The sequence below is a fragment of the Mustelus asterias genome, chromosome 8 (assembly GCF_964213995.1).
Source record: "Mustelus asterias chromosome 8, sMusAst1.hap1.1, whole genome shotgun sequence".
Classification (NCBI taxonomy): domain Eukaryota; kingdom Metazoa; phylum Chordata; class Chondrichthyes; order Carcharhiniformes; family Triakidae; genus Mustelus; species Mustelus asterias.
In genome coordinates, this window is record NC_135808.1 from 55821095 (window position 1) to 55848761 (window position 27667).

At 40.5% G+C, this 27667-nt stretch overlaps 2 protein-coding genes across 6 annotated transcripts in view; one reads left to right on the forward strand and one right to left on the reverse strand.

Annotated features, from left to right (window-relative positions):
- Nucleotides 1-4399, forward strand: part of angptl1a (angiopoietin-like 1a) — an 84784-nt gene extending 80385 nt beyond the window's left edge. Inside the window, exon 5 of the mRNA XM_078218009.1 lies at nt 1806-4399. Within this exon, the coding sequence (XP_078074135.1) occupies nt 1806-1990 (185 nt within the window). The 3' untranslated portion in view covers nt 1991-4399. The remainder of the gene's footprint in view (nt 1-1805) is intronic.
- ralgps2 (Ral GEF with PH domain and SH3 binding motif 2) overlaps nt 1-27667 on the reverse strand; it is a 515898-nt gene that overhangs the window by 232832 nt on the left and 255399 nt on the right. The gene's annotated exons all lie outside the window — the stretch shown is intronic.

Genomic DNA, 27667 nt, shown 5'->3' on the forward strand with positions numbered 1-27667 from the left:
CAAAGGACTGCGAAATGCCACAATGGTCTCCACCGAAGGCCTGGGAGGACCTGATGGCATAGAAGTTGAGGGCCACCGTGACCTTCACTGCCACAGGGAGCAGGTGTCCCCCTGTCCCATGATGTGGCACACTGTCTCCTTACTTAGATGCAGTCTGCCGTGGGTCTTGGCATCCATCGGCCCATCGAAGGACATGCGGATCCCATACATCCTAGGTCTCGGGGGGGGGGGGGGGGGGGGGGGGGGGTCAATCCCTCTCAACAACCGGTGTCCCCATGAGTCTGGACGCCAGCACCCTGACACGAGCCCGATGTCATGTGCCACCTCAATGGGTTACCTACCGTTGACACATCTGTGGCACGGCAAGCATGGGGAGCCATATGGGTGGCTGTGTGGGGGTCTCATTGGGAACCCTGAAGCATAAACATGGGTGCACCCATCTGGATGTATGGTGTAGTGGCTTCCAGGAATGGCTTGCAGTTCAGGGAGATGGTGGAGAGGCACCCTTGTGACCATCACGAGATGAGTTCCAATCGAAGGCAGTACCACAGAGTCCATGCAGTGTGAGGACTCATGTTAAAGGTTGCAAAACTCTCTTGACTGGGGCAACAACTGCCAACCCTGGGCCTTATTACTGCTCATGGGATCTGGGATGGAATGTCTGCAATCGGCCACCTGGCAGGGCAACCTGAATGATATTCCTGGGGTTGATAGTCAACCTCATGTGAAACCCCTCAGGGGTCAGCCAGTGGCCAGGGAAAATGCGCACAATGCAAGGCCCAAACTAGTGGCAATCCCTGATCTGAGGACCCCAAGCCAACATGAACCTTCCAAACTCCTGCACCCATGCAAACCCCCCACCCCATCCCACAACACGGCAGTGGCTGAGAATCGCCCCCACACTTCAGGTGTTGGTATTCAGTGGTACTCACCTCTTCACTCCTCTTTGTTACTGCTACGCCTAATCCAGACTTTTATGGTGCATCTGTGGTTCGCGCCAGTGCGATGTCATGCTGGAGAGGTGGGAATTGTCCAAGAGGGGGGAAGCAGCCATGCTGTGATAGCCATAATCCATTCAAATGCATGCTAATAAGTTTCATGCCCATTTTGGGCGCCAAGTGGTTTGAGCTAGAAAATTGTGACTGGGAAGATACCAAACTGCTTGACGCCAGGCACAAATCTAATTTTTAGCATCACACATTATTTTGTGGCCTCACCAAACCACTCAACGGTGCAGCGCACTGGTAAGATCACACCTAAAATAACTTCCTATCACACTAATTCAAAGTTAATTGGCTATCATAGACGTAATGCAAATTAACATGTAATAAGTAAATATTTGAAATATGAAGTTTGGAACCTCTCTAAAGCCTGTGATCTTGGTAACAAACCAATATTCATCTTGAAATTTCCTTGGTAGATCTTCCATGGAATTCCATATGAAGAATGAGGATCAATTATATTATGTAGGTGTAGCAGGGTTAGAGGACAACAGATAATTGAACCAGGTCCCACAGATTTGTTCCCATTTTGAAATCATACACTCAGTTCTTAAGTTTTACATAAAACTTTAGATTTTTTATTATTTATAGTTAAATGCGTTTTTAAATGATACTTGAAAACACAGCATGTGCTCCCTCTCAAATAGGCAAGACTTTATGGAACTATTCAAAGAAGAGTTCCCCCTGGTGCTGTGCTCAATTGCTTAATGAACACTAAAACAGATTATTTGCTTATTGTCAAACGGACATTGGCAGGATTGCTTCGGCAGGAACATGTATATAAACTTTCTATTCCTTCCTTAGGTAACTGTGCTCATTTCCACAAAGGTGGCTGGTGGTACAATGCTTGTGCACACTCTAATTTAAATGGAGTGTGGTATCGTGGAGGTCATTATCGCAGCAAGTATCAAGATGGAGTTTACTGGGCTGAATTTCGAGGGGGTTCCTACTCTCTGAAAAGCACGGTAATGATGGTCAAGCCTGAATAGTACTGTCAAGAAGATGTCACATACCCCCAGCGGATACAACTATGAAAACATAGTATCAAAATGTAAGATTCTTTCAAATGCAGGCCATGTACTTTGTTAAGGAAGCATTTTGTTAAGGAAGTATTTTGTTTAACAATGTTGAAAAATCACTTGACATTGCACCTACATATATGGTTTCATTACCTTTTAAAAAGCTACAGGAAAAAGCAAGGGTCCATGTGGCATTATTATGTGCATCTGTATTCAATGCTCACTAGTACTGTTGAACAACTAGCATCCTAAAGAAAACACTGCATTTCTTATACAGGAAGCCATTAGATGTGTGCCACAAGTTTAACCAGATTACATTGTAACCCAACAAAAAACAGTTATAACTCAATAGTTGGATGTATATTAATGTTGTATTTTGTTATAACAGACAATTGTTTGTTTAATAATCTGCTGTCAGATGTATCAGCTTTATTTTTAAGAACATTTGGGGAATCCACAATACTTTATTTTAATGCTGAAAATATTGAGGTTAGATTGAAATAAATATTTTAAATTAAATCTACATGCATCAAAGTTTAATTTTAATAGAAAAGGAATGCAGAAGTTCTCAGATTAGATAGAAAGTTTTAAAATCTCAGGATCAAAACAGTCTTCTATTTAGACTAAAATGTTAAAATAGAAGTAAGTTTAAATGTACAATCCTCATCAGAAGACATTCTCATTATTCTATTTGGACATTTATTGCTACCATCAAAAACATGGAGCAGTTTTTACAATGAAAATGCATCTCCTCTTAAAGAACAATTACTCTGCATTCAGTCAATTTCTGATAGCAGCAAAAGTGTTGATTTAAATTAAAACTGCAGAACACAAACAGCATCTTGTGGTACTACACACCAGCATTCATAACTGGAGAATAATGGGGCAAGTTATAGAGAAAAGTTTGACAAAATTGGTGCTGTAGTTGCTGAATTGCTCTTTATGTATGTGACTTGACTGAGAAAGTTGGTGATTTCCTCGCCTTAATGCCAAACATGTCCCAGGAAAAACTGTCTCTGCTGTGAAAACACCATCTTTCTGACTCAGTAAAGTCTGATAGAAGAATATTGCTGCATCTCATGCCAAACTTAAATTTGGAACAAACATGACCTCTGAAAACATCTATTAAGTAATGTCTTAAGTCATAAAGTCTTAATGTCTTAAATCATAAAGTCTTAATACCTTAAGTCATCAATTAAAAAGCAATCTTCTAAGATTGTTTTTAAGTAAAATTCATTCTTAAATCTGTTTTCCTTCAAAAAGGTGGTCAAAATATGCATGTTTAAAATAATGCAGATTTATAAAAACATAAAAAGTTCACAGAAACGCAACTATCAATTGGTCATCCAAAGGATCATTGGAGCAGTGGGTTATCTTTATTTATTTAACAACACAAAATCCAGGAGTAAAAACTGACTATTTGGCCCATCAAAGCTCGTTTCTTCCACTCTCCTCAGCATACATAATTTTGAACGACCTTTGTGCTTTTTGTTTCTATGAATCTGGCAAATGAATACAAAATTGTACCATTGTTTTTGAGAGAAGTTTTCATTATCTGCATTAAATTTATTTTCCGTTGATATAATTAAGCTAGGACCAACAGGCATAAAGTTAAAATATTCCAGTTTCATTTGAGATATGGTATATCATATATACACACCCTGACAAGATTATTTTCTAATCTTCTCTCATAGTTTATCTGCTTTAAACCTGTGACTAGAGTTTTGACTTGTTTCATACCTTCATCAATGTTCATACATCTTTCTTCAGGCAGGATGGCTAGAATTGAAGATGGTAGCTCTATGAACTGCAAAGCTCCAACATAATGTACTGAGAGTGAAAACATGTGTACTATTGTCTAAGTAGTATCTTTCTATTCATATTTTAGTTGCTTTGCCCAGTCACCTGAGCATTGAAATTGGTGAATCTAACAGCAATTTAAGGTCCTTTTCCCATACCAAACTTGGGCACATTCACTGTGTTATTGCGATGCACATAGTTTCAATAAGGTCGAAATTACTGGGAAGATTAAAAACACAAATATCATGGAAGTTTACTATTTCTTTCCTTCAACAACGTTTTCAGGAGAATTCTGCATATTTAATGTTGAAAATTCAATTAGTCAGAGCAGATTTGACAAGGCATCTTTGGTCATTGCTCCATAGCCACAATGGTTCTCCACATATATATAATTACAGTTATAATCAGTATATAGACAATGGATGCCCTTGCTTGAGTAAATTTGCACAAACTGGTCTCCTTTAAATTGAAACACCCAACAGTCGAACATAGTATATTAAAAAATAAATTGGTTCTCTCAGTCAATAAAACAAATCATGATACAAAACTCAAATCTTGAACAGAGAAACTGTATAAGACAAAAATGAAAAAAAAAAGGCACAGATTCAGGTGTCTGGGAAAGATGCGAACCACTGTGAAGGGAGGCAAAAAGCTACAAAAGAGAATATGAAAAGAAACTTGCAAGAGGCAACAAAATCAACACTTTGTTATGTCAGCAAAACAATATGAATGCAGAAAATAATGACACCAAAGAGCATCAAATTCCCAGGAACAGATTATTTCTAAGCCAAGGATTTAATGGAAAGTGGTGTGACCACTGAAGACGCCCAAACCATAAACTTCCAAAGTCCTCTCAATTCAAGAACTGTTCCTTTAGGTTAGAAAATTGTGCTTGTAACTCTAATATTTAAGAAAGGTGACACAGAAAAGAGAAAATTATAGACCAGTTCACCCAACATCCACTGTTGGGAAATTGCTGGAGTCTATCAGAAAAAATAGGAGGCACGATCTTACCTGTTGTTCACACCATGCTCCTGCTGCAGCAAAGTCAGAGAATTTGGTGCTCAGCCAACCTGTGTTTACTGCAGCAGGATGGTCACGACCGTCATGAACGGCCGTAACATTCCAGCCAGAGTGACTGGGTACCTTGAAAACTTTCAACTGATCAAGGAGAGCTATCATGGACTCCTGAAGATAAGACTTGCATAGTGAAACCGATTTAATTTTTTTGAAGAGTTGACTAAAGTAGTCAACAAGGAAATGTCTATGGATGTTATTTGTATGGACTTCCAGAAAGCATTGGATCAAGTCCCTAATGAGAAAGTTAGGTAAAGTTGAATTTTTTGTAACTGAAGGCAAATTACCGAGCTGGTTGAGAAATTGAGAGGAAGAAGAGTGTAGGAATAATTGGCAGAATGTCACTACTGTATGCCGTGAGGAGCTGTGTTGGGGCTTCAACTATTCATCATATTTATGGCCAACATAGATGATGATAGAAAGTCACATGTCCAAACTTGCTGATGACACATAGGTGGGTGGCATTGTTTGCCGTGACAATGGAAGCATAGAATTACAAAGTGATACTGATAGATTAATGGGCGAAATTGTGGCATATGTATTTCAATGTAGGCAAATGTCAGGTGATCCGTTTTGGACCTGTAAGAGATTTAACAAAGTTCTTCCTAAAGCTAGAAACAGTGGAGGTCCAAAGAAATTTGAGGACCTAGATATCGAAATTATTTAAATATCATGGGAATATCAGGGAATAATCAAAAAGGCAAATGAAATGCTGGCCTTTCTATCGGGAGGAAAATAATACAAAAGGGCAGAAATCATTCCGCAGCTGCACCAAGTCCTAGTTAGGCCACACCACTACTATGAACAGTACTGGTCACAATACCTTAGAAAATATACATTGGCCTTGGAGGAAGAGCAGCATAAATTTACCAGAATGATGCCAGAACTCCAAGAGTTAAATTATGAGGAGAGATTACACAAACTAGCAACATAAAAGATTACGGGTGACTTGATTAAAGTTTTCAAGAATTTAAGGGTGACAGTTAATGTAGAGAGTTATAAACAAATTCTACTCACTGGGGGAGACTAGGACTAGCGACAATAGTTAAAATACAAGAACCGTAACTTTTGGAAGTAAAGTAAGAAAACCCATTCCACACAAATGTTTTGGTACTCTCTTATTCCTTATGTCCATTCATGGGATGTAGACATCACTGGCTGGGCCAGCATTTGTTGCTCATCCCTGAGGGCATTTAACAGTCAACCACTTTGTTGCAGATCTGGAGTGACATATAGGACAGACCAGGTAAGGTCGACAGATTTCCTTCCCTAAATGACGTTTGTGAAGGGGTCTTAACAATCGACAATTAGACTTTAATTCAATTTCTTTTATTGAATTCAAATTTCACCATCTGCCATGCTGGGATTTGAACCCAGATTCAACAGCAATACCCTGGATTACTAGTCCAGCAACAATACCACTATGCCACTGCCTCCCCACTCAAATGATAATTGATGCTATATCAATTGTTAATTTTTAAACTGAGATTGATAGGTTTTAAACAAAGGTATTAAGGGATAATGGGCAAAGACAGGTATATGGAGATAGGCTGCAGACCAGATATGATATCACTGAATGAAGAAATAGGCTTGAGGGGCTAAATGGACTACTCCTGTCCCTGTTTCCCACCTTGCTGTACAATACAATTCTGGCCAAAGATCATTTTTTAAAAGTCTCATTATGCCTTCCTTCTCTTTTCCTCACTAAAACAACATTATAGAGACAAAACATAGAATGGTGATAATGTTTCAATACAATGATTGGTAATGCAAGTGTCTAAATAAATTCCTGAACCAAGGTCAGCATCCAATGGTGGAGCACTCTTTACATTTACTGCTATTTTGCTAATCTAGATAACAATGAGCTGATACATACATTACATAAACTTCAGCTTTTTCCTTCATTTCAGTTTGCCCTCTCACCATTCAGCACCACTTCATCTCCCCTGCCATTTTTCCATTGTTATACATGCTATGAAGCGGAGATTGATCGCTTCTCCGAGTACTAACACCTAACCACTCAAAGAGGAGTACCTCACCTCATAATCTGTTAAAGTGTGTGAGTAGTAGTATGAACTGCTCTTCAGCATCTTTTAGTGGTTAAATCAAAATAACTACTCTCTGTAAACAAAGAACAATACAGCACAGGAACAGGCCCTTCGGCCCTCCAAGCCTGCGCCGCTCATGTGCCCACTAGACCATTCTTTTGTATCTCTCTATTCCCAGTCTGTTCATGTGGTTATCTAGATAAGTCTTAAACGATCCCAGCATGTCCGCCTCAATCACCTTGCTTGGCAGTGCATTCCAGGCCCCCACCACCCTCTGTGTAAAATACGTCCCCCTGACACCTGTGTTGAACCTTGCCCCCCCTCACCTTGAACCCGTGACCCCTTGTGTTCGTCACCTCCGACCTGGGAAAAAGCTTCCCACTGTTCACTCTATCTATGCCCTTCATAATTTTATACACCTCTATTAGGTCACCCCTCATCCTCCGTCTTTCCAGGGAGAACAACCCCAGTTTACCCAATCTCTCCTCATAGCTAAGACCCTCCATACCAGGCAACATCCTGGTAAACCTTCACTGTACTCTCTCCAAAGCCTTCACGTCCTTCTGGTAGTGTGGCGACCAGAACTGGACGCAGTACTCCAAATGTGGCCTAACCATCGTTCTATACAACTGCAACATCATATGCCAACTTTTATATTCTATGCCCCGTCCAATAAAGACAAGCATGCCATATGCCTTCTTCACCACCCTCTCCACCTGTGCTGCCACCTTTAAGGATCTCTGGACTTGTACACCCAGGTCCCTCTGTGTGTCTATATTCCTGATGGTTCTGCCATTTATTGTATAGCTCCCCCTTACATTAGATCTACCGAAATGCATCACTTCGCATTTATCTGGATTAAATTCCATCTGCCCAATGTTCCAGCCGATCTATATCCTGCTGTATTCTCTGACAATGTTCATCACTATCCGCAACTCCAGCAATCTTTGTGTCGTCCGCAAACTTACTGATCACACCAGCTACATCTTCCTCCAAATCATTTATATATATCACAAACAGCAGAGGTCCCAGTACAGAGCCCTGCGGAACACCACTAATCACAGACCTCCAACTGGAAAAAGACCCCTCCACTGCTGGGCGGCACGATAGCACAGTGGTTAGCACTGCTGCTTCACAGCTCCAGGGTCCCGGGTTCGATTCCCGACTCGGATCACTGTCTGTGTGGAGTTTGCACATTCTCCTCGTGTCTGCGTGGGTTTCCTCCAGGTGCTCCGGTTTCCTCCCACGGTCCAAAGATGTGCGGGTTAGGTTGATTGGCCAGGTTAAAAATTGCCCCTTAGAGTCCTGAGATGTTTAGATTAGAGGGATTAGCAGGTAAATATGTGGGGGTAGGGCCTGGGTGGGATTGTGGTCGGTGCAGACTCGATGGGCCGAATGGCCTCCTTCTGCACTGTAGGGATTCTATGATTCTATGATTCTATACCCTCTGTTTTCTATGGCTAAGCCAGTTCTCCACCCATCTAGCTAGCTCACCTTTTATCCCATTAAAATCAACAAGTAACAGTTTATTTATCCAACTAACAGTGAACAGGTTAACTAAACTATTAACAAACCAAATAAAACACTATTTTCATGGAATGTTGTTTAGATAAATACAATTCCCACTTATTAACAAAAAAAATAGAAATCTTAGTCAGTCTCTAAATTACAACAAGGTTTGTCGTCTTCCAGAATCCTCTGTCTTCTTTCTTCTGTCTGGAACCTATGTCTTCTTCTGCTTTCTTCACTATCGAGATAGTGTCTTTCTTTCAAGACATAAATGCAGCTATGAGAACCAGCCAGTCTCTCTCTCTCTGAGAACTAAACTAAGTTGTCATTTTGCAGGTGCTCTCCCATTTGTCTCACTAACCGCTCCCCCCGCCTTCTCTTATACCCCTGATGACATCTCAATATTTCCCACAATAGGATTGGTTCTCAGGTTACCAAAACATCAATTTCAAATCTGATAGGTTGCTGATATTTAAGTGCCTAATTTAATCTGATTGGCTAAAATTCAAAACAGCCTGTTGCCTTGGCAACACCACTGTTTGGCCTTTGATACAATGTTTCACTTTGGGCTCTCGGTGTACTTGCATTATTTCAAAAACTGTAAGCATGATGAACCATCATCATGAAAAGATGGCTTCATTATTTTCTTTCTTTTAAACTTGCAATAAAGCATCCGCAATAACATTTTCATGATCCGCAACATGTACAATCTGTAAATTACATGCTTGTAACATGACACTCCAACAAAATAATCTGGTGTTCTTGTCCTTAAATCTTTCCAGAAATGTCAAAGGATTGTGGTCATCTCTGATGCATTGTTTGTAACGTGAACATTACAATGTTGTATGGCCATTACTAAACTCAATAACCTCTTTTCAATTGTGGAATATTTTGTCTGGTGGATATTGAGTTTTTTCAAAAAATAACTGATTGGCCTTTCAATTTCACAACCTTCCTCCTGTAACAATACAGCTCTAACTCCTGCATCGGCTGGCGTCGATGGCAACTTTGAAGGGTTTCAAAAAATTTGGTGTGGCTAAAACAGGTGTGGTGGTTAACACTGCTTTCAAATTCTCAAATGCCTCCTGGCATTGTTCTGTCCACCAAAATTTTGTGTTCTTTTTTAACAAATCCGTCAACGGTGCCACTACGTTATAAAAGTTTGGTGCAAATTTCTTATAGAATCTGCTCAATCCCAAAAATCGTAGCACTTCCTTCTTCGAGGATGGTCTTGGAAATTCCTCGCTGGCCTTCGTCTTCACGTTTCTCGGTGTCATCCATTCGTATCCAACATTGTACCCTAAGAATGTCACTTCCACCTTCGCAAATTCAATTTTTGCCAAGTTTATAATCAACCTTGCCTTCCATAGTCTCTCAAAGAGCTCTGCCAAAGGCTCCATGTGATCTTTCCATGAATGACTAAAGATCACTAAGTCATCTATGGAGACAGCACAATTAGTCAATCCTGCAACAATTCTATTCATGACCCTTTGAAAAGTGGCTGGTGCATTTTTCATCCCAAAGGGCATTACTTTAAATTGATGTAGCCCATGTGGGGTTACAAAAGCAGAAACTTCGTTTGCTCTCTCTCACAAAGATACTTGCCAGTAACCACAAAGTAAGTCCAACTTTGTGATGTAAGTAGCTTGTCCTACTTTTTCCATACAATCATCCAACATTGGAATTGGGAATGAATCAGATTCCACTGACCTTCCGATAATCTATGCAGAATCGTTGAGTGCCATCAGGTTTGAGGACCAACACAATCGGCAAACTCCACTGGCTTTGACTCGGCTTTATGATGTCTTCTTGTAGCATCGCTTCCAATTCCTTCTGAACCTGCACTGCTTTGAGAGGATTAAGCCAAAAGGGGTGTTGTTTTATCGGAACAACATTCCCTATGTCAACCTCATGTAGTATATCATTAGTCCTCCCCATTCTATTTCTACGTAGGTCCTCATAACACTGTAACAAGTGTTTCAATTCAGTTCTCTATTCCTGGACAGATAGCTCACTACTCTATTCCATTCCTTAAGGACTTCTTCACTATTCAATTTATTCTGAGGCACATCAAAATCCAAATCGTCTGGATTTGATTCCTCAATCTGAGTAGCAGTACTAATACCTGTTTCTTCGGTTCCCTTTCCCTGTCATAGTGCTGTTTTAGCATGTTCACATGACATACCCGATACATTTTTTTTCCTAAATGGCATCTTTACCAGATAATTCACCTGAGTTAACTTCTTCTCAATCTGATCGGGACCACTAGACCTTGTTTTGAAGGGATCTCCTATCACTGGTAATAGAAACAATATTTTACCCCCACCGGCAAACATACGAATTTTAGATTTCTTATATGCTTCTTGTTTCATTAGGTGCTGGGCCATGTTCAAATGTTGTCTAGCTAATTCACCCACTCTGTTTAATCTTTCTCTCACCTCATTTGGAGCATCTCTAATAGCAAATAATAGCTAATAGCAAATAATAATAAATTATCCCAATCAGTTGGGTAATCCTGGCAATAAGCCCTCAACATGATGTCGCCTTTTCAATGCTCCCTGGGATTCAGGTTGGTACGCACTCGATATAAAGCGTCCGATGCCTAAACTATCCATTAACTCCTTAAATAATTGGGCAGTAAAATTGGACCCTTGGTCTGACTGAATCTCCCTGGGTAATCCATAAAGATTAGGGTAAAGAAAGCAAGCCACTCCTCCACAACCTTTTTCGCCTTGATACTCCATAAAGAAATTGCCTCTGGAAACCTGGTGGATACACCCATTACAATTAGCAAATACTGGTTCCCACTTTTGGTTTTAGGGAGGGGACCTACACAATCAATTATAATCCGTGTAAAAGGTTCTTTATCTGCGGGAATTGGCATCAAGGGTGCTGTTTTTATCACTGTCTATGGCTTTCCTACCATCTGAACTGTATGACAGGTACGGCAAATTTCAACCACATCTCTATGCAATCCAGGCCAATAAAAATGCTTCTGTATGCTAGCCTGAGTCTTCCTCACTCCTAGATGACCTCCGACAGGTACATGTGCTACCCGCAATACCCCTGTCTACATCAACAGGGAGGAAGTAGAAAGGGTCGAGAGCTTCAGGTTTTTAAGTGTCCAGATCACCAACAACATGTCTTGGTCCCCCCATGCTGACATTATAACTAAGAAAGCCCACCAATGCCTCTACTTTCTCAGAAGACTAAGGAAATTTAGCATGTCAGCTACGACTCTCACCAACTTTTACAGATGCACCATAGAAAGCATTCTTTCTGATTGTATCACAGCTTGGTATGGCTCCTGTCCTGCCCAAGACCGCAAGAAATGACAAAAAGTCGTGAGTGTAGCCCAATCCATCACACAAACCAGCTTCCCAACCATTGACCCTGTCTATATTTCTCGCTGCCTCGGCAAAGCAGCCAGCATAATTAAGGACCCAACGCACCCCGGACATTCTCTCTTCCACCTTCTTCCATCGGGAAAAAGATACAAAAGTCTGAGGTCAGGTACCAACCAACTTAAGAACAGCTTCTTCCCTACTGCCGTCAGACTTTTGAATGGACCTACCTTGCATTAAGTTGATCTTTCTCTACATCCTAGCTATGACTATAACATTACATTCTGCGCTCTCTCATTTCCTTCTCTATGAATGGTATGCTTTGTCTGTATGCGCACAAGAAATAATACTTTTCAGTGTATGCTAATACATGTGACAATAATAAATCAAATCAAATCTAAATCCTGTCTCTGTATTCTACCGGCAACACAATCTGGTCAACCTCTGCCCATTTCTCATCTGCCCTAACCTACCAAGGTCTCCATTTCCGTCTTAAGATTTTATCCTCAAGGTAATAGCATTCTGGAATTTCATATTCCTTTCCCACACAGGTTTTATGATATAAATCCTTTATCGTCTCATCTTTCTGTTGTAACTCCATTAATATTTCAGGACTAAACACCTCTTCCTGATCCTCTACCTGCTTAAGTTTTTCCTTTACCTCAACTCCTTCATCTTTCTCTGTTGTTCTCCCTTCCTGTTTTAACTTATGGCTGTGGGAATTTGTCAGCACACAGTCTGGAAATCTTTCAGGGTATTTTTCTTTTAACTCCTCAGTTCCCTGGTTTTCTTTTGGCTTTTCCACTCCAATAGGCATCACCCCCACCTGTGATCCAGCTATATCATTTTCAAGGATAAACTGTATTCCTGGAACAGCCAAGTTTTCCATCACTCCCACTATCACTTCCCCAGTCTTGGCTGGACTTTGTAGCCTTATTTTACATAGGGGAACACTACACATCTCTCCATTTATTCCATAGATTACCTCTCTTGGGCAATATTTCAGAAGGAGTGCAAATATTTTCATCTCTGGCTATTAGAGACAGACTAGCTCCCATATCTCTCAATATTTTAACTTTTTTACCTACTCCCCCTGCTCTACCTGAGTAAACCTTACCCACACAGGTAAAATCTTTGAAAAAAATCGGGTGCTATCTTACTATCCAGCCCATGCCTAGGCTGTGCACTCTCCTTCAGCTCCTCAACTTCTCTTGAAATTTCCTTCACGGTTTTAACTAATCCCACTGGTTGAGCATCTTTTATCACATCCTTTTACCCAGTGACTTTCTTAAGCCACCAGCACTGTGCCTTTGTATATCCCATCTTTTTACCGTGAAAATACCTGAGGTCTTTCACCTCTTTTCCACCCTCTTGGGTTTCTTTTTTCACAAGTGGTAAACTGTTCCCAGTGTGATCTACTTCTTGTTTTTCATTGAAGGATCTCTCTCTTTCCCAATTTCTATCCGTCACGGAATGAAATTGCTATTTGAAGCTAGATTTCAATTTATGCACTAATGTGTATTCATCTGCCATCTCTGCAGCTCTTCTCGCTGTTTCAACTTTCTGGTCCTCAACATGAATTCTTATCACTTCTGGAAGTGAGTTTTTAAAACTTCTCCAGCAGAATATCTCTAATAGCCTCATATGTCTTTTCTTTCTTTAATGCTTTCACCCATTTATTGAAGTTGCTCTGCTTAATTCTTTCAATTGCAATAATATGTTTGACCTGGTTCCTTCCTTACATTTCTGAACCATTGTCTATGTGTGTCTGGTACCAATTCGTAAGCATTCAAAACAGCCTTCTTTACTTCTTCATACTTTCCTGACACCTCCTCTGACAGTGCTACAAACACCTCAGGAGCCCTGCCTACCAACGTGGTCTGAATTAACATTACCCAACCTCTGCTGGCTATTTCATCTGTGTAGCCAATTTCTCAAAGGAAATGAAAAAGGCTTTGGCGTATTTTTCATCGAATTTTGGTTAGGTTTGGACATATTTGTATATATCCCTACCAGGCGGTTGGCTACGCTGAGCTTGCTCACCATCACTTCCAGCTTGTAATTTTACTTGTGTCATTTGAAGTCTTTTTGCTTCATATTCCAACTTAATCTTTTCCAATTCAAACAATCTTTCCCTTTCTCCTTTTTCCCTTTCTTCTGCTAGGGCTTTCCTCTCTCTTTCTTCTTCTAACTCCAACCTTTTAAGTTCACTTTCTACCTCCAATCATCTCATTTAAAATTTAATTTTTTCTAACTCCACTGCACTTGACTGTTTCTGATATACCTAAATGCTTGGCTATCTCCGTTACAATTTCAGCTTTCCTATTATCCCTGGTTAAACTAAATTTTACCCTGTTTGCTAATTCTACAAGTGTCATCTTTTTCTGTCTTTCTGAACTTTCTTGGCAAATTTGGGGAGCACTTTCAATCCCCAGAGCATCCTTAGTAATGTTAAGAGCATTTCCCCACTTCTGATTTAACCGGCTTGTTGTCGGTTAACAGATCTTCCACTTCTCACTTGAGGTTTATTTAAAGATCGAGGACTGTTCAATTCCGGGACCCGACCCCCCCAATCTGTTATGTGGCGGAGGTTGATCCCCACTCTGAGAACTAATACCTAACCACTCAAAGAGGAGTACCTTGCCTCATAATCTGTTAAAAGTGTGTGAGAAGTAGTACGATCTGCTCTTCAGCAACTTATCAATTTTAAATCAAAATAACTACCTGAGACTCTGTAAAATCAACAAGTAACAATTTATTTACCTAACTAAGAGTAAACAGGTTAACTAAACTATTAACAAACCAAATAAAACACTATTCTAATGGAATGCTGTTTAGATAAATACAATTCCCACTTATTAACGAAAAAAAATAGAACTTTTAATCACTCTCTAAATTACAACCAGGTTTGTCGTCTTCCAGAATCTTCTATCTCCTTTCTTCTGTCTAGAAGCTGTGTCTTCTTTTGCTATCTTCACTATTGAGATAAGGCTTTCTTTTATGTCATAAATGCAGCTATGAGAGCCAGCCATCATTATGACATCCATCGTTATGAAGTGCTTCAAAAGGTTAGTCATGGCACAAATCAATTCCAGCCTCCCAGACGACCTGGATCCACTACAGTTTGCCTACTGCTGCAACAGGTCCACAGCAGACCCCATTTCCCTGACCCTGTACTTAACCCTGGAACACCTAGATAACAAGGACACCTATGTCAGACTCCTATATATTGACTACAGCTCAGCCTTCAACACCATTATTCCCACAAAATTCATCTCCAAACTCCTTGGCCTGGGCCTTGGCACCTCCCTCTGCGACTGGATCCTGAACTTCCTAACTCTCAGACCACAATCAGTAAGGATAGGCAACAATACCTCCTCCACGATAATCCTCAACACCGGTGCCCCACAAGGTTGTGTTCTCAGCCCCCTACTATACTCCTTGTACACCTATGACTGTGTGGTTAAATTCCCCTCCAATTCGATTTTCAAGTTTGCTGACGACACCACCGTAGTGGGTCGGATCTCAAACAATGACGAGACAGGGTACAGGAATGAGATAGAGAATCTGGTGAACTGGTGTGGCAACAATAATCTCTCCCACAATGGCAACAAAACGAAGGAGATTGTCATCGACTTCAGGAACCATAAAGGAGAACATGCCCCTGTCTACATCAACGGGGATGAAGTAGAAAGGGTCGAGAGCTTCAAGTTTGTAGGTGTCCAGATCACCAACAACCTGTCCTGGTCCCCCCAAGACGACACTATAGTTATGAAAGCCCATCAATGCCTCTACTTTCACAGAAGACTAAGGAAATTTGGCATGTCAGCTATGACTCTCACCAACTTTTACAGATCACCATAGAAAACATTCTTTCTGGTTGTACCACAGCTTGGTATGGCTCCTGCTCTGCCCAAGACCACAAGAAACTACAAAAGGTCGTGAATATAACCCAATCCATCACGCAAACCAGCCTCCCATCCATTGACTCTGTCTACACTTCCCGCTGTCTCGGCAAAGCAGCCAGCATAATTAAGGACTCCATGCACCCCGGACATTCTCTCTTCCACCTTCTTCCTTTGGGAAAAAGATACAAGTCTGAGGTCACGTACCAACCGACTGAAGAACAGCTTCTTCCCTGCTGCGGTCAAACGTTTGAATGGATTAACCTTGCATTAAGTTTATCTTTCTCTACACCCCAGCTATGACTGTAACACTACATTCTGCACTCTCTCGTTTCCTTCTCAATGAACAGTATGCTTTGTCTGTGTAGCGCGCAAGAAACAATACTTTTCACTGTATGTTAATACATGTGACAATAATAAATCAAATCAAATCAAATCAGCCAGCCAGTCTCTCTCTCTGAGAGCTGAAATAAGCTGTCATTCGGCAGGTGCTCTCATATTTGTCTCACTGTCATCCCCTGGTATCTAAGTGTCTAATTTAACACTACTGTTTGGCCTTTGATACAATGTTTCACTTTGCGCTCTCTGTGTACTTGCATTTTTTTAAAACTCTAAGCACAGAGAAAATAAGATCACCTTTTTAACAGATATCTTTACAAACACCAACTTTGCAACATATATATTCAGAGACATTCAATTTTTTTCCAACTTAAAAACTGGAATTGATTTCGGTTGGGTTTGCAATGAAAATGTTGTAACAAAGTTATAACAAATATAACTGAAAGGCTAAAAAATTTGAGAAATTTGAAGAAATGGATTCATTCCCAGTTATTAAATACAAACTTGTTCATAAAACATCATCTTTGACACCACTTCTACACTACACCATCCCATTGAGAGATATGACAATAAACATCTTACATTGGTTCTTCCAAAAAGTATATAATTCATACAAATTAAATTTATATCAAGTTGAGTCATAATATTCAGAGTTTATGGTAATTTACACAAGTGTCTTCATGGGGTTAGAAACTACAATCAAAATTACACCAAATTCGAATGAAAAGTATATTGTTCGAGGAGGTGCACACTGACATTGGTGTTGCAGTTGTCTTTATTACTCAATAAAAATAAGATGCAAAGTTAAATGTTTTGAAAAAATATTAAATACAATACTGAAATGCAAGATGCGCAGGCTTTACGTTAAAGACTACAATCTTATAGCTGCTAATAGTGACAAAAGAAAACAGATTAGTATGCAGGTGCGTACCAAAATTAATCTGACATCATCAACAGAAACAGAAAGAAATCTATGGTGAAGCAGATGTAATCAATATATTCAGTTTTAAATAAATAAAACATATGCATCACTGTTCCTAAACTTGTTTTGTGTTTGTTTTTTCAATTATTGGCACTATGGCTTCCTTATGAGATGAGCAACTATCTCTTACAGATACTGCTCAACGAGCAGTTAAATGGTGCGCAAGAAACAAGACAGAATCAGAATCACAGGATACTAAAGTGCAGCCCTTTGGCCCATCAAATCTGCACCGACGCATGAAAGAACATAAGAACCAGGAGCAGGAGGAGGCCATCTGGCCCCTCGAGCCTGCTCTGCCATCCATTAAGATCATGGCTGATCTTTTTGTGGACTCAGCTCCACTTACCCGCCCGCTCACCATAATCCTTAATTCCTTCACCGTTCAAAAATTTATCTACCCTTGCCTTAAAAACATTCAATGAGGTAGCCTCAACTGCTTCACTGGGCAGAGAATTCCACAGATTCACAACCCTTTGTGTGAAGAAATTCCTCCTCAACTCAGTCCTAAATCTATGTCCCCTTATTTTGAGTCCATGCCCCCTAGTTCTAATTTCACCCGCCAGTGGAAACAACTTCCCTGCTTCTATCTTATCTATTCCCTTCAGAATCTTATATGTTTCGAAAAGATCTCCCCTCATTCTTCGGAATTCCAATGAGTATAGCCCCAGTCTACTCAGTCTCTCCTCATAAGCCAACCCTCTCAACAACGGAATCAACCTAGTGAATCTCCTCTGCATCCCCTCCAGTGCCAGTATATCCTTTCTCAAGTAGGGAGACTAAAACTGTAACTCCAGGTGTGGCCTCACCAGCACCTTATACAGCTGCAACATAACCTCGCTGTTTTTAAACTCCATCCCTCTAGCGGCACGGTAGCACAGTGGTTAGCACTGCTGCTTCACAGCTCCAGGGTCCTGGGTTCGATTCCCGGCTCGGGTCACTGTCTGTGTGGAGTTTGCACATTCTCCTCATGTCTGCGTGGGTTTCCTCCAGGTGCTCCGGTTTCCTCCCACAGTCCAAAGATGTGCGGGTTAGGTTGATTGGCCAGGTTAAAAATTGCCCCTAAGAGTCCTGAGATGCGTAGGTTAGAGGGATTAGTGGGTAAATATGTGGGGGTAGGGCCTGGGTGGGATTGTGGTCGGTGCAGACTCGATGGGTCGAATGGCCTCCTTCTGCGCTGTAGGGATCTATGATTCTATGAAATGAAGAACAAAATTCCATTTGCCTTCTTAATTACCTGCTGCACCTGCAAACCAACTCCTTGAGATTCCTGCACAAGGACACCCAGGTCCCTCTGCACAGCAGCATGCTGCAATTCTTTACCATTTAAATAATAGTCCATTTTGCTGTTATTCCTACCAAAATGGATGACCTCACATTTACCAACATTGTACTCCATCTGCCAGACCCTCACCCACCCACTTAGATTATCTATATCCCTTTGCAGACTTTCAGCATCCTCTGCACACTTTGCTCTTCCACCCATCTTAGTGTCATCTGCGAATTTTGACACCTTACACTTGGTCCCCAACTCCAAATCATCTATGTAAATCGTAAACAATTGCGGTTCCAACACTGATCCCTGAGGCACACCACTAGTCACTGATCGCCAACCAGAAAAACACCTATTTATCCCCACTCTTTGCTTTCTGTTAGTTAACCAAGCCTCTATCCATGCTAATACATTACCCGTAACACTGTGCACCTTTATCTTATGTAGCAGTCTTTGGTGCGGCACCTTGTCAAATGCCTTCTGGAAATCCAGATACACCACATCCACAGGTTCCCCGTTGTACACTGCACATGTAATGTTCTCAAAGAATTGCACCAAATTAGTCAAACATGACCTGTCCTTCATGGTCAGGCTGCTCATCATCACTACAGTCCCTGTTTTTGTCCACCCAAACTGGAAGAACATCGAACCTGTTGGACAACTGCTAGAGCTGAGGCTCCTTCAGTGCTACCTTCTGCATCCCATACCTGCCTCACTTGTAGTCGCACCCTCTTGATCCTCACCATTGACCAAACCGGAGAGGTTTGACTGCCTCCTGAAACAAAATGTTCAGGTAACTTTCCTGCTCCCTGAAACATTTCGGTGATTGAGGCTCAGAATTCCGCTTATCAAATAGCTCTTAGGTGAAGTTCCTCAAGTGGCAGATGTGGTTGCTGTGGATCAGGTGTTCCCCTGCACCCAGTTGCTACAATTTCAAGACATCACCTGCCTAGACATCGTTATTGTGCATTACTTAATGAATTTGGTTCAGAAATATCACTCAATGATTATCTGTAGTTACATCAAGTGGCTTTACGAACCAAAACATATATTTATCGCAATACTTATATCTCCCAGCACCAATATAAATTACTGTCCTTGTTTTAAGCAAACATAAACTTAAAAGTCATCAACCACTCACTGTCTGTTCACGTAATTAATGCTTCCAGATTTCAGTTCTCACTGTGTCTGCAGTGCTCTCACTCAGCCCACTCCTTTCAAATCAGAACAGTACCTCTTCCCTCACTGTAGTAAATTTCATCACTCACCAAATTCCCAAGCTTAAATACTGCCTGAAGCTGCACTCAGTGACAAGCTGCTATCTTCGTGCTTGCTTGTTTCTAATGGCTTAAGAGTCGATATCCAGAGGGCACAGATTTATAGTGATTGGCAAAAGAACTAGAGGCAACATGAGGAAAACTTGTTATGCAACCAGACTTGGAACACACTGTCTGACAAGAAAGAGTTTTAATAGCAGCATTCAAAAGAGAATTGAACAAATGTTTGAAAAAGAAAAACCTGCAGGGATATAAGGAAAAAGTGGGATGTGGGACTAACTGGATTGTTCTTCCAAAGTGCCGACACAATCTCAGTGGCTAAATGGCATCCTACTGCATTGTATTACTCCATGATTCTTTTGTAATTATATCAAATTGGTAGACATTTTTGACCTGTACAATGGGAACTTGGATGTGGCACCTGTTATTTGCCACCAATCAAACACCTATGTTGACAAAGTAGAATATTGGATACCTTTGACCTTCTCAAAGAAAAATCATGTTTGACAAATCTGTTGAGATCTTGAGATTGGAATTAATAGGTAGAAAAAGTGTTTTTGGATTTGCAAAAAATTGATATGATGTCACACAAGTGGTGATTACACAAAGTAAAAGCTTGTGGGATTCGGATAATACACTAACATGAACTGAGGATTGGTTAATGGACAGAAAACAAGGACTAGGAATAATAGATTAATTTTGTGTTGGCAGACTATAACTGGTGGGGTAATGCAAGGATTGGTGCTCGAGCCTCAGCTATTTATAATCTCTATCAATTATTCTGATGAGGGACCAAATGAAATGCATTTGAGTTTGCTGATGAAAAACAATTATTTGGGAAAGTAAGCTGTGAGGAGGATGCAAAAATACTGCAAAAGGATATAGACAGATTTAGTGAGTAGGCATAAACAGAACAGATGGAATAACATGTAGCAAAGTGTGAACTTATCTGCTTTGATAATAAAAGTAGGAAAACATTTTTTTTTAAATAGTGAGAGACAGGGAAATGTTGATATGACAGAAAGTTAGCATCAGGAATTGAAAACAATTCAGCAGTCAGTCAGCGTTACTTGTCAGTATTCTTCTGAGTTTTTGGGGAATGTATTTGCTTATGAGCAAGTAACTCATTGAACCATGGACGAGAAGGATGGACATTCACAAAGGTATGCGCACATAAATAAGATGCAATAATCATGATCTGGGTTATAAGTACACTTCCTTAATTTGTATTAAGGTCTATACAAAGTTCAAGGTTTGTTCTGTTTGGTTCTGATGAATGCTATTAAGTCCATAATTCTTTTGACCAGAGCAAGGCATTCTTTAATACAAGTTAGAGAAGTTCATCACAAATAAGTTAGCTATTTAATTTATACAAAGTAGCTTGATAACCTGCTTTTCTATATGTTGTTAGAAATTGCCTCCTCTAACCAAATGAGCCAGAAGACAATATTATAAACAAATGAATACAGGTTTATATTATCTACATTTTAAAGGGAGCTAAAGGGTATGAGAAAAAAAGTCATGCCGCAACTTGCTTGGTTATTTGAGAAAATGGTTGAGTAACATATTTTTCATGTGGAGATAGTCTCAGTATTTCAAATTTCTCCTCATAACACAGATGAACAACAATAGTTATCAGCCTGAGTGTACACTGTGGTTTTGTTGTCCTTTTCACTATCAGATGAATGAAATAGGTTGTCCCAACTGGATTGAACTATTGCTTTGTTCGAATTTCTCATAACTTTTCAAAGCCCCATTTTTAAAATTCAGAATATCTCTAGCTATTTTAAAGGCTTCATTACCTGCTTTTAAGGTGCTTTCAAGGAATAATATATTTACATCCCCAGATGGTTTTGCTCATCCATAGCCTTTTGCATATTTGCAGTGAGTGTACGCTCCCACTCTGTACCGGCTGAGGTTATTCATGAAGGCTTGCCTTCTCAACCTTGTCTCTTGCCTGAGGTGTGGTGATCCTCAGGTTAAAATCACCAGCAGTCTGCTCTCCCCCTCAAAGGGGAGAGCAGCCTATGGTCATCTGGGATTATGACGACTTTACCTTACATTCCCATTCCTCACTTTTCTTTGCAAATTGCATAGCTCATGCTACTTTGCATTAAAGCTTATCAGCTACTTGTCTGTCTATTGGACCAACCTGCCTATGTCGTCTTCCTCACTATTTACCAAACTTGCAGTTTCTGTCATATTAGCAAATCTCAATCCATTCTTGCAGTGCACAAATCCAAATGATGTTTGCCTAAAGACAAAAAAATTGACCCAGTGTTGATTTAGATACATTCTTCCAACTTTTCTCCAATCCAAGCTATCCCCATATTCATTATTGCGCTCCTAATATTTGTTTAGCTAAACGCCTTTGTGATTGTATTCTTTGCCAGGATTTACTTTCTGCTTGAGGTTGTTCTATCTTCTCCTGATTCCCAACACCTCCAGCTTATCTGTATTTCACACTTATCCTGCCCTGCTCTCTCATGCATACCTGGTTTAAATAAACCCGGAAAATGGTGTTTTGTCTCTTGGAAAAGGGAAATCAGCAAAAAATAATGGAATATTCAATCATGCAAGGCATTATAAACAGGTCACGTGATGCAAAAATAATTATCCTGATGCTGGCAAATAAGCTATGGCTAATGCATTGAGTTATGGTATATTATAGTGCTCAGACTGCTACAAAATGCAGTCTATTTCAAGTTCATTAAATTGAGATAGCAGAAGAAAATAAGCTTTACTTGTTTTTCTATTAAGGGCACAGGAGACAACCCAAGACAAGCTCTTGTGAGTTCTGTACTTTATAAATAAAAAAGATGACTTTAATAGTTTAGATATAAATTCGTAATTCAAACACTTATTTTCCATTACTGTTGCCAGACTACACTCATTGAGTAAACTTCAAGAAAATACCCTTACTTTTGTCACGTGTTGTTTTTTTGAGTTGGTCGGTGCATAGGTTTGGCCAGCATCCTAGTCTACAGAGCCCTCCAGGCTCAGAAACCAACAGATGATTAATAGCTTTCTTTATTGATTCTTGTGGGATTGCGTGTTTGTCTGGATGTTACTGGATACAGCCTAGAATACAAGTAGCTCTAAATACTATTTCTTGAAGTCATTATTCAGTTCCCACTGCATGGTAAAACAATCAGTCAAGTACTTGAAATTGAAATGACCAGAAACTGAGACAACACGGAATTTAATCAAAATCCTGAGAAAGCTGTTGAAACATAATTTCCAGAGACAGCATGAATTTGTACATTTTTCCAAGGACACAAGGGGAGGGGAAACCTCAAAGGCACAAAAAGAGAAAAACATTTGAAACAAAAAGTTTTAGCAGATTTTGTGCATCACACAATAATTGCCTAATTTTTTTGTTTCTGAAGTTTCTTCTGAATTGAGGTCAGAGTTCAATATTTCTGAGGAAAGCTCAGCAATCTGAAAAAAACTGTTTTTCTCCACATTGGTGCTGTTGAATCTACAGAGCATTTCCAGAACTTATTGTGTTTGACTTAGACTTCCAGCATCTGCAGTATTTTTCTATTTTAATTGTTTTTCACTGCAGATTGGAAGATTTCAAATTTTAAGCTGCAGATCAGAAATTACACTGAAATAGATTAATTGCACAGACAACAGGTAACTTATTTTATTTGCAGCCCCAAACTACAAAGATTACAATGTAAAATCTGGAAAAAACACTTTTACATTGTCAATAAATTGCACAATAAATATCAGAGTTGGAAAAAGAGAAGTCAAGTGATTACTGTGCCTAATAGCAAATGTGTGGTCAGTCAGTGCATCAACAAGACCTAAACTTGTATCAAGGACCAAAGTTATTCCAAACCAAATTGTAATGTGAAAACCTATTTGTAGAACCCGTCACTGCTCTTCATCCTATTGTTGTGGTCAGGCCCTCACTCTGGATTCAAACTGCATTGAGACTATGGAATTCTCCCATGCCCCTGCGTATGGGATCAATGGTGGGCGGATAGGGGGAAGGGTGTATGGTGGTGTGTGTGCTAATATTGCAGGAGGCTCAAATATCATTTTCACACTAATATGAAATTACAGTAGCATCTTCCAACATTGCCTAGCATGGTGGATTGGGAATCCCCGGAGCCCCATGTAAACCCAATTTGCATCCCATAGATGGGCTGCAGACGAAGGCCTGACCAGAATCTTCCCCACACGGCCAATTCTCCATGATTCCAGTGGGAAAACATGCCACTCCAGAACACTTCTGGACCAACATGATGTCCAAAGGTCAGAACTTAGCTGAACTGGACTGCCTCAGGAGTTCAGGATGCAAGGTGCCAGTGACCCTGGACCACCATAGCAGTGAGCTGAGGAAGCATCTATCAGATGGATTTCCAGCCTCAGAGCGTTCCTGAAGGTCCATCTTCTTTCTTCAACGATGGATCAGTGAACTTGGGTTCCTTTTAAATCTGTTCCTGGGATGTGACAACAGTATACATGCCATCCATCCCATCCTGCCACAGAAGATGGCGCAAAACCTCTGTTGCCTCATAAATTACATCAAGGACAGAAGATATGGCGTGGTTTCCCATCGGCCTCTGCAACATGAAACACTCCCTGTCCCCTTCCCTGCCCCATCATGGGACTTAGTCCTGGGTGGGAGAATTCCACCTGATGAGTGCAACATTGGTGAAAAGACAAAGGACTTGCACAGACATCAATTCTCGTCACTGAACCCAAGCTTGGTAACAATTTTCCAATAAACTTCATAAGCTAAAAGCAGCAATCTTTACTAATGTACTGAACTTATGTTGGCTGCCCAATGAACAGCAGTATCTAAATAAGAGTCCAATAATCAAAAGTCCAATACCATTATTATCAGCCTGTTTGTTAATGAGATAACTGCTTATATTTGTCAAGTTAGAATGGAATGTATAATCAAAAGGTTCAACTCAATTTTCACCCACACCACCACAATAACGTGTGCCCTTTTTCCATGCAACACAGACTGGTATAAAAATGGCAAAAAGATTAATGTCCAGAACTTCCATGGAGTAGCAATCACTGTCAGGTGAGGGGAGTGCAATTGTGTGATAGTGAGGGTAGTCAAGGGGTTCGGGGGTTGGCGGGGGGGTAAGGTGAAGAGTAGCTGGAGGATCTTGAGCATGGGAGCAGCTCAGAACCTTAAGAGTTCAAAGTTGTGGTTTTAAACCCCCCCCCCCCCCCCCCCCCGCCAAGGGTACAGAAGATCTTGGCCCATGTTCTAACACCGTATGCACCTCCTTCAGCCCAAAAACAAAGAGGAGATGCACATAACTTGGCTGACCAACTCTCAGGGAATGAATGAAGGAACAGTGGTGGGGATGAGGGGGATGTGGCCAATGATTTGTGAGCCACCTGGTCTGCTGTGCACTACAACTCAGAGGAAACACTGGTCTTGGAAATGAAAATGAACATTTTTCTATTTAGTAAATGACTGTTATTCCCAATTTAATTAAAGTGGAAAGTAGGTAAGTACATGATAGAAAAAGAAATAGGAAATGGGGATAGGGTGAGAAGAAGTAGGGTGGAAGAAAATTTGCGTAGGGTGTAAACACCAGCATATATAGAATCCATTGAACCATATGCAGAAGGCGTCCATTCGGCTCATCGAATCTGCACCAACTCTCCGAAAAATAATCTTACCCAGCCCACATCCCTGCCTTATTCCTGTGACCCTGCACATGGCAAATCCACCTAACCTGCGCATTTTTGGACTGCGGGAGGAAAACAGAGCACCCAGAGGAAACCCACACAGTCATGGGGAGGACATGTAAGCTCCACACAGTCAGCTAAGGCCAGAATCAAACCCGGGTTCCTGGCATTGTGATGCAGCAGTGCTAACCACTGTGCCACTATGCCGCTCTATATATCTGTTGAGCCAAATGGCCTTTACTGTGAATTCTCAGTAATTCTACATAATCCAATGTTCTCAAGGTTTCATGTGCAATAAATCAGCAAAAATTCAAATTAAGCATTAACTATGTACAAGACCATCTTTCGGCAAAAATCGAGATTTTCTAGTGATATAAATGGAATTTTTTTTTGATAAAACTATTATGCCTGAGGCACAGTTTTAATTGCCCAAAGTGAAATAATATGATCATTCGTAAATCCACTCTCCTTTGAAAGCAAAGCATTATCTCTCACACACAGTTACCTGGCATAACAGACTGCAGGGTGAGCAATTGCTAATTTCATTGATAAGGTACAAACCACAATAGTATGGAACATAAATACTTTAACTCTCCAACTGTTAGTCAAGCAACACTCAGACAACCAAACAAAACAAACTATCATATTTATCAAGTAAAATTAAGTAGAAGCAAATGCAACTACAGCAGATTTCACTAATTTACCACATGTAACATAACTCATTGTCTCGTCAAAAGACTTAAAACTCCAGAAATCTATACATGTTCTCTGCAGCACATGAAAGAAGCCGATGCCTTGATGAAACATTTTTCCTCCATTGTGAAACACTTTCATATGAGCAAAAAAACTGGGAATTTCTCTGGGCTTCCAATTGCACAGCAGGACAACAAAAAAGTAATTGAGGAACCCAGTTTAACTTTTGTTGTGTGCTACTCTACTCTATCAAATCTAAACTATGCCAAAAGAGGAGAAAACCATGCCTTTCACAAGGCGCCAAAGATTGTTAACAAAAGTAGGGCTAAACATCATCAAGCAGTCGGTCAGGAAACATTTTCAAATTATATGCCACCTGTTTAGCAGAAATCCAAACTGTGTCTTCTGGTTGGAGAAAAGAAAAAGGTCACTGACAGATGAAAACAATGAATAATTTGCTGATCATCTTTAATTATTCCTGAGGCCTGGGAGAAATTCACATTTAATGCTGACAATCACCTCACCTAAAAAGAGATAACATGTCGGCCATAGAAATTGTGTCTGCATGCAAGCCAGACAATTATTCCTCTACCTTCCCGAATTATAGTAAAACAAAGACAGCCAAGAGAATGACTAGCAGCATGCAATTACACTAAACATTGGAGTGATCAAATACAGGCCATTCATAAATTCTACTTTAAACTCAGAAATATAGGGTGGAATCTTCCAATATTTTATTTATTTTGTTTGTTTATTTATTAGTCACAAGTAGGGCTATCATTAACACTACAATGCAGTTACTGTGAAATTCCCCTTGTCACCACAGTCCGGTGCCTGTTCGGGTCAATGCACCTAACCCGCACATCCTTGGAGTGTGGGAGGAAACCAGAGCACCCGGAGGAAAGCCACACAGACACAGGGAGAACATGCAAACTCCACACAGACAGTGAGCTAAGTTGGGAATCGAACCCGGGTACTTAGCGCCGTGAAGCAGCAGTGCTAACCACTGTGCTATTATGCCGCCCCAAAGTCCCGGTTTCAGTAAGGAAAACGGAGAAATTTACAAATGGATATGGATAAGTTAAATGAATAGGGCAAAATTTGGCAGATGGAGTTTAACATGGATAAGTTAAGTTATCAATTTTTGTGGAAAAATACAAAGGCAAATTATTATCTAAGTGGAGAGAAACCTTCGAGTGCTTCAGTGCAGAAGGATCAGGCATGAATCTCAGAAAACTAGGATGCAAGTTCAACAGGTAAAAAGGAAGGCAAATTGAATCTTGGCATTTATTGCTAAAGGAATACAATATGAAAGTAGTGAAGTGTTGCTCCTACTGTTCCAAGCACTAGTGAAAATGTGGACAGTTTTGGTCCCCTTGAGGAGAGAAGTAGTTGCATTGCAGAGGTGGTTCGCAAGATTGATTCCAGAGGTGAGGGGTTTGTTATACGGAGAGAGATTGGGCAGTTTAGGCCTATACTCCCCGGAATTTAGAAGAATGAGAGGAGATTGAATTGAGGTGTACAAAACGACAAAGAAGATTAACAAAGTAGATTTGGAGAGGATCATTGAAATCATAGAAACCCTACAGTACAGAAAGAGGCCATTCGGCCCATCGAGTCTGCACCGACCACAATCCCATCCAGGCCCTACCCCCATATCCCTAGGATGTTTCTTCTTGTAGGGTAATCTAGAGCAAGGGGGTCATAGTTTTAGGATAGGAGGTGGCAGA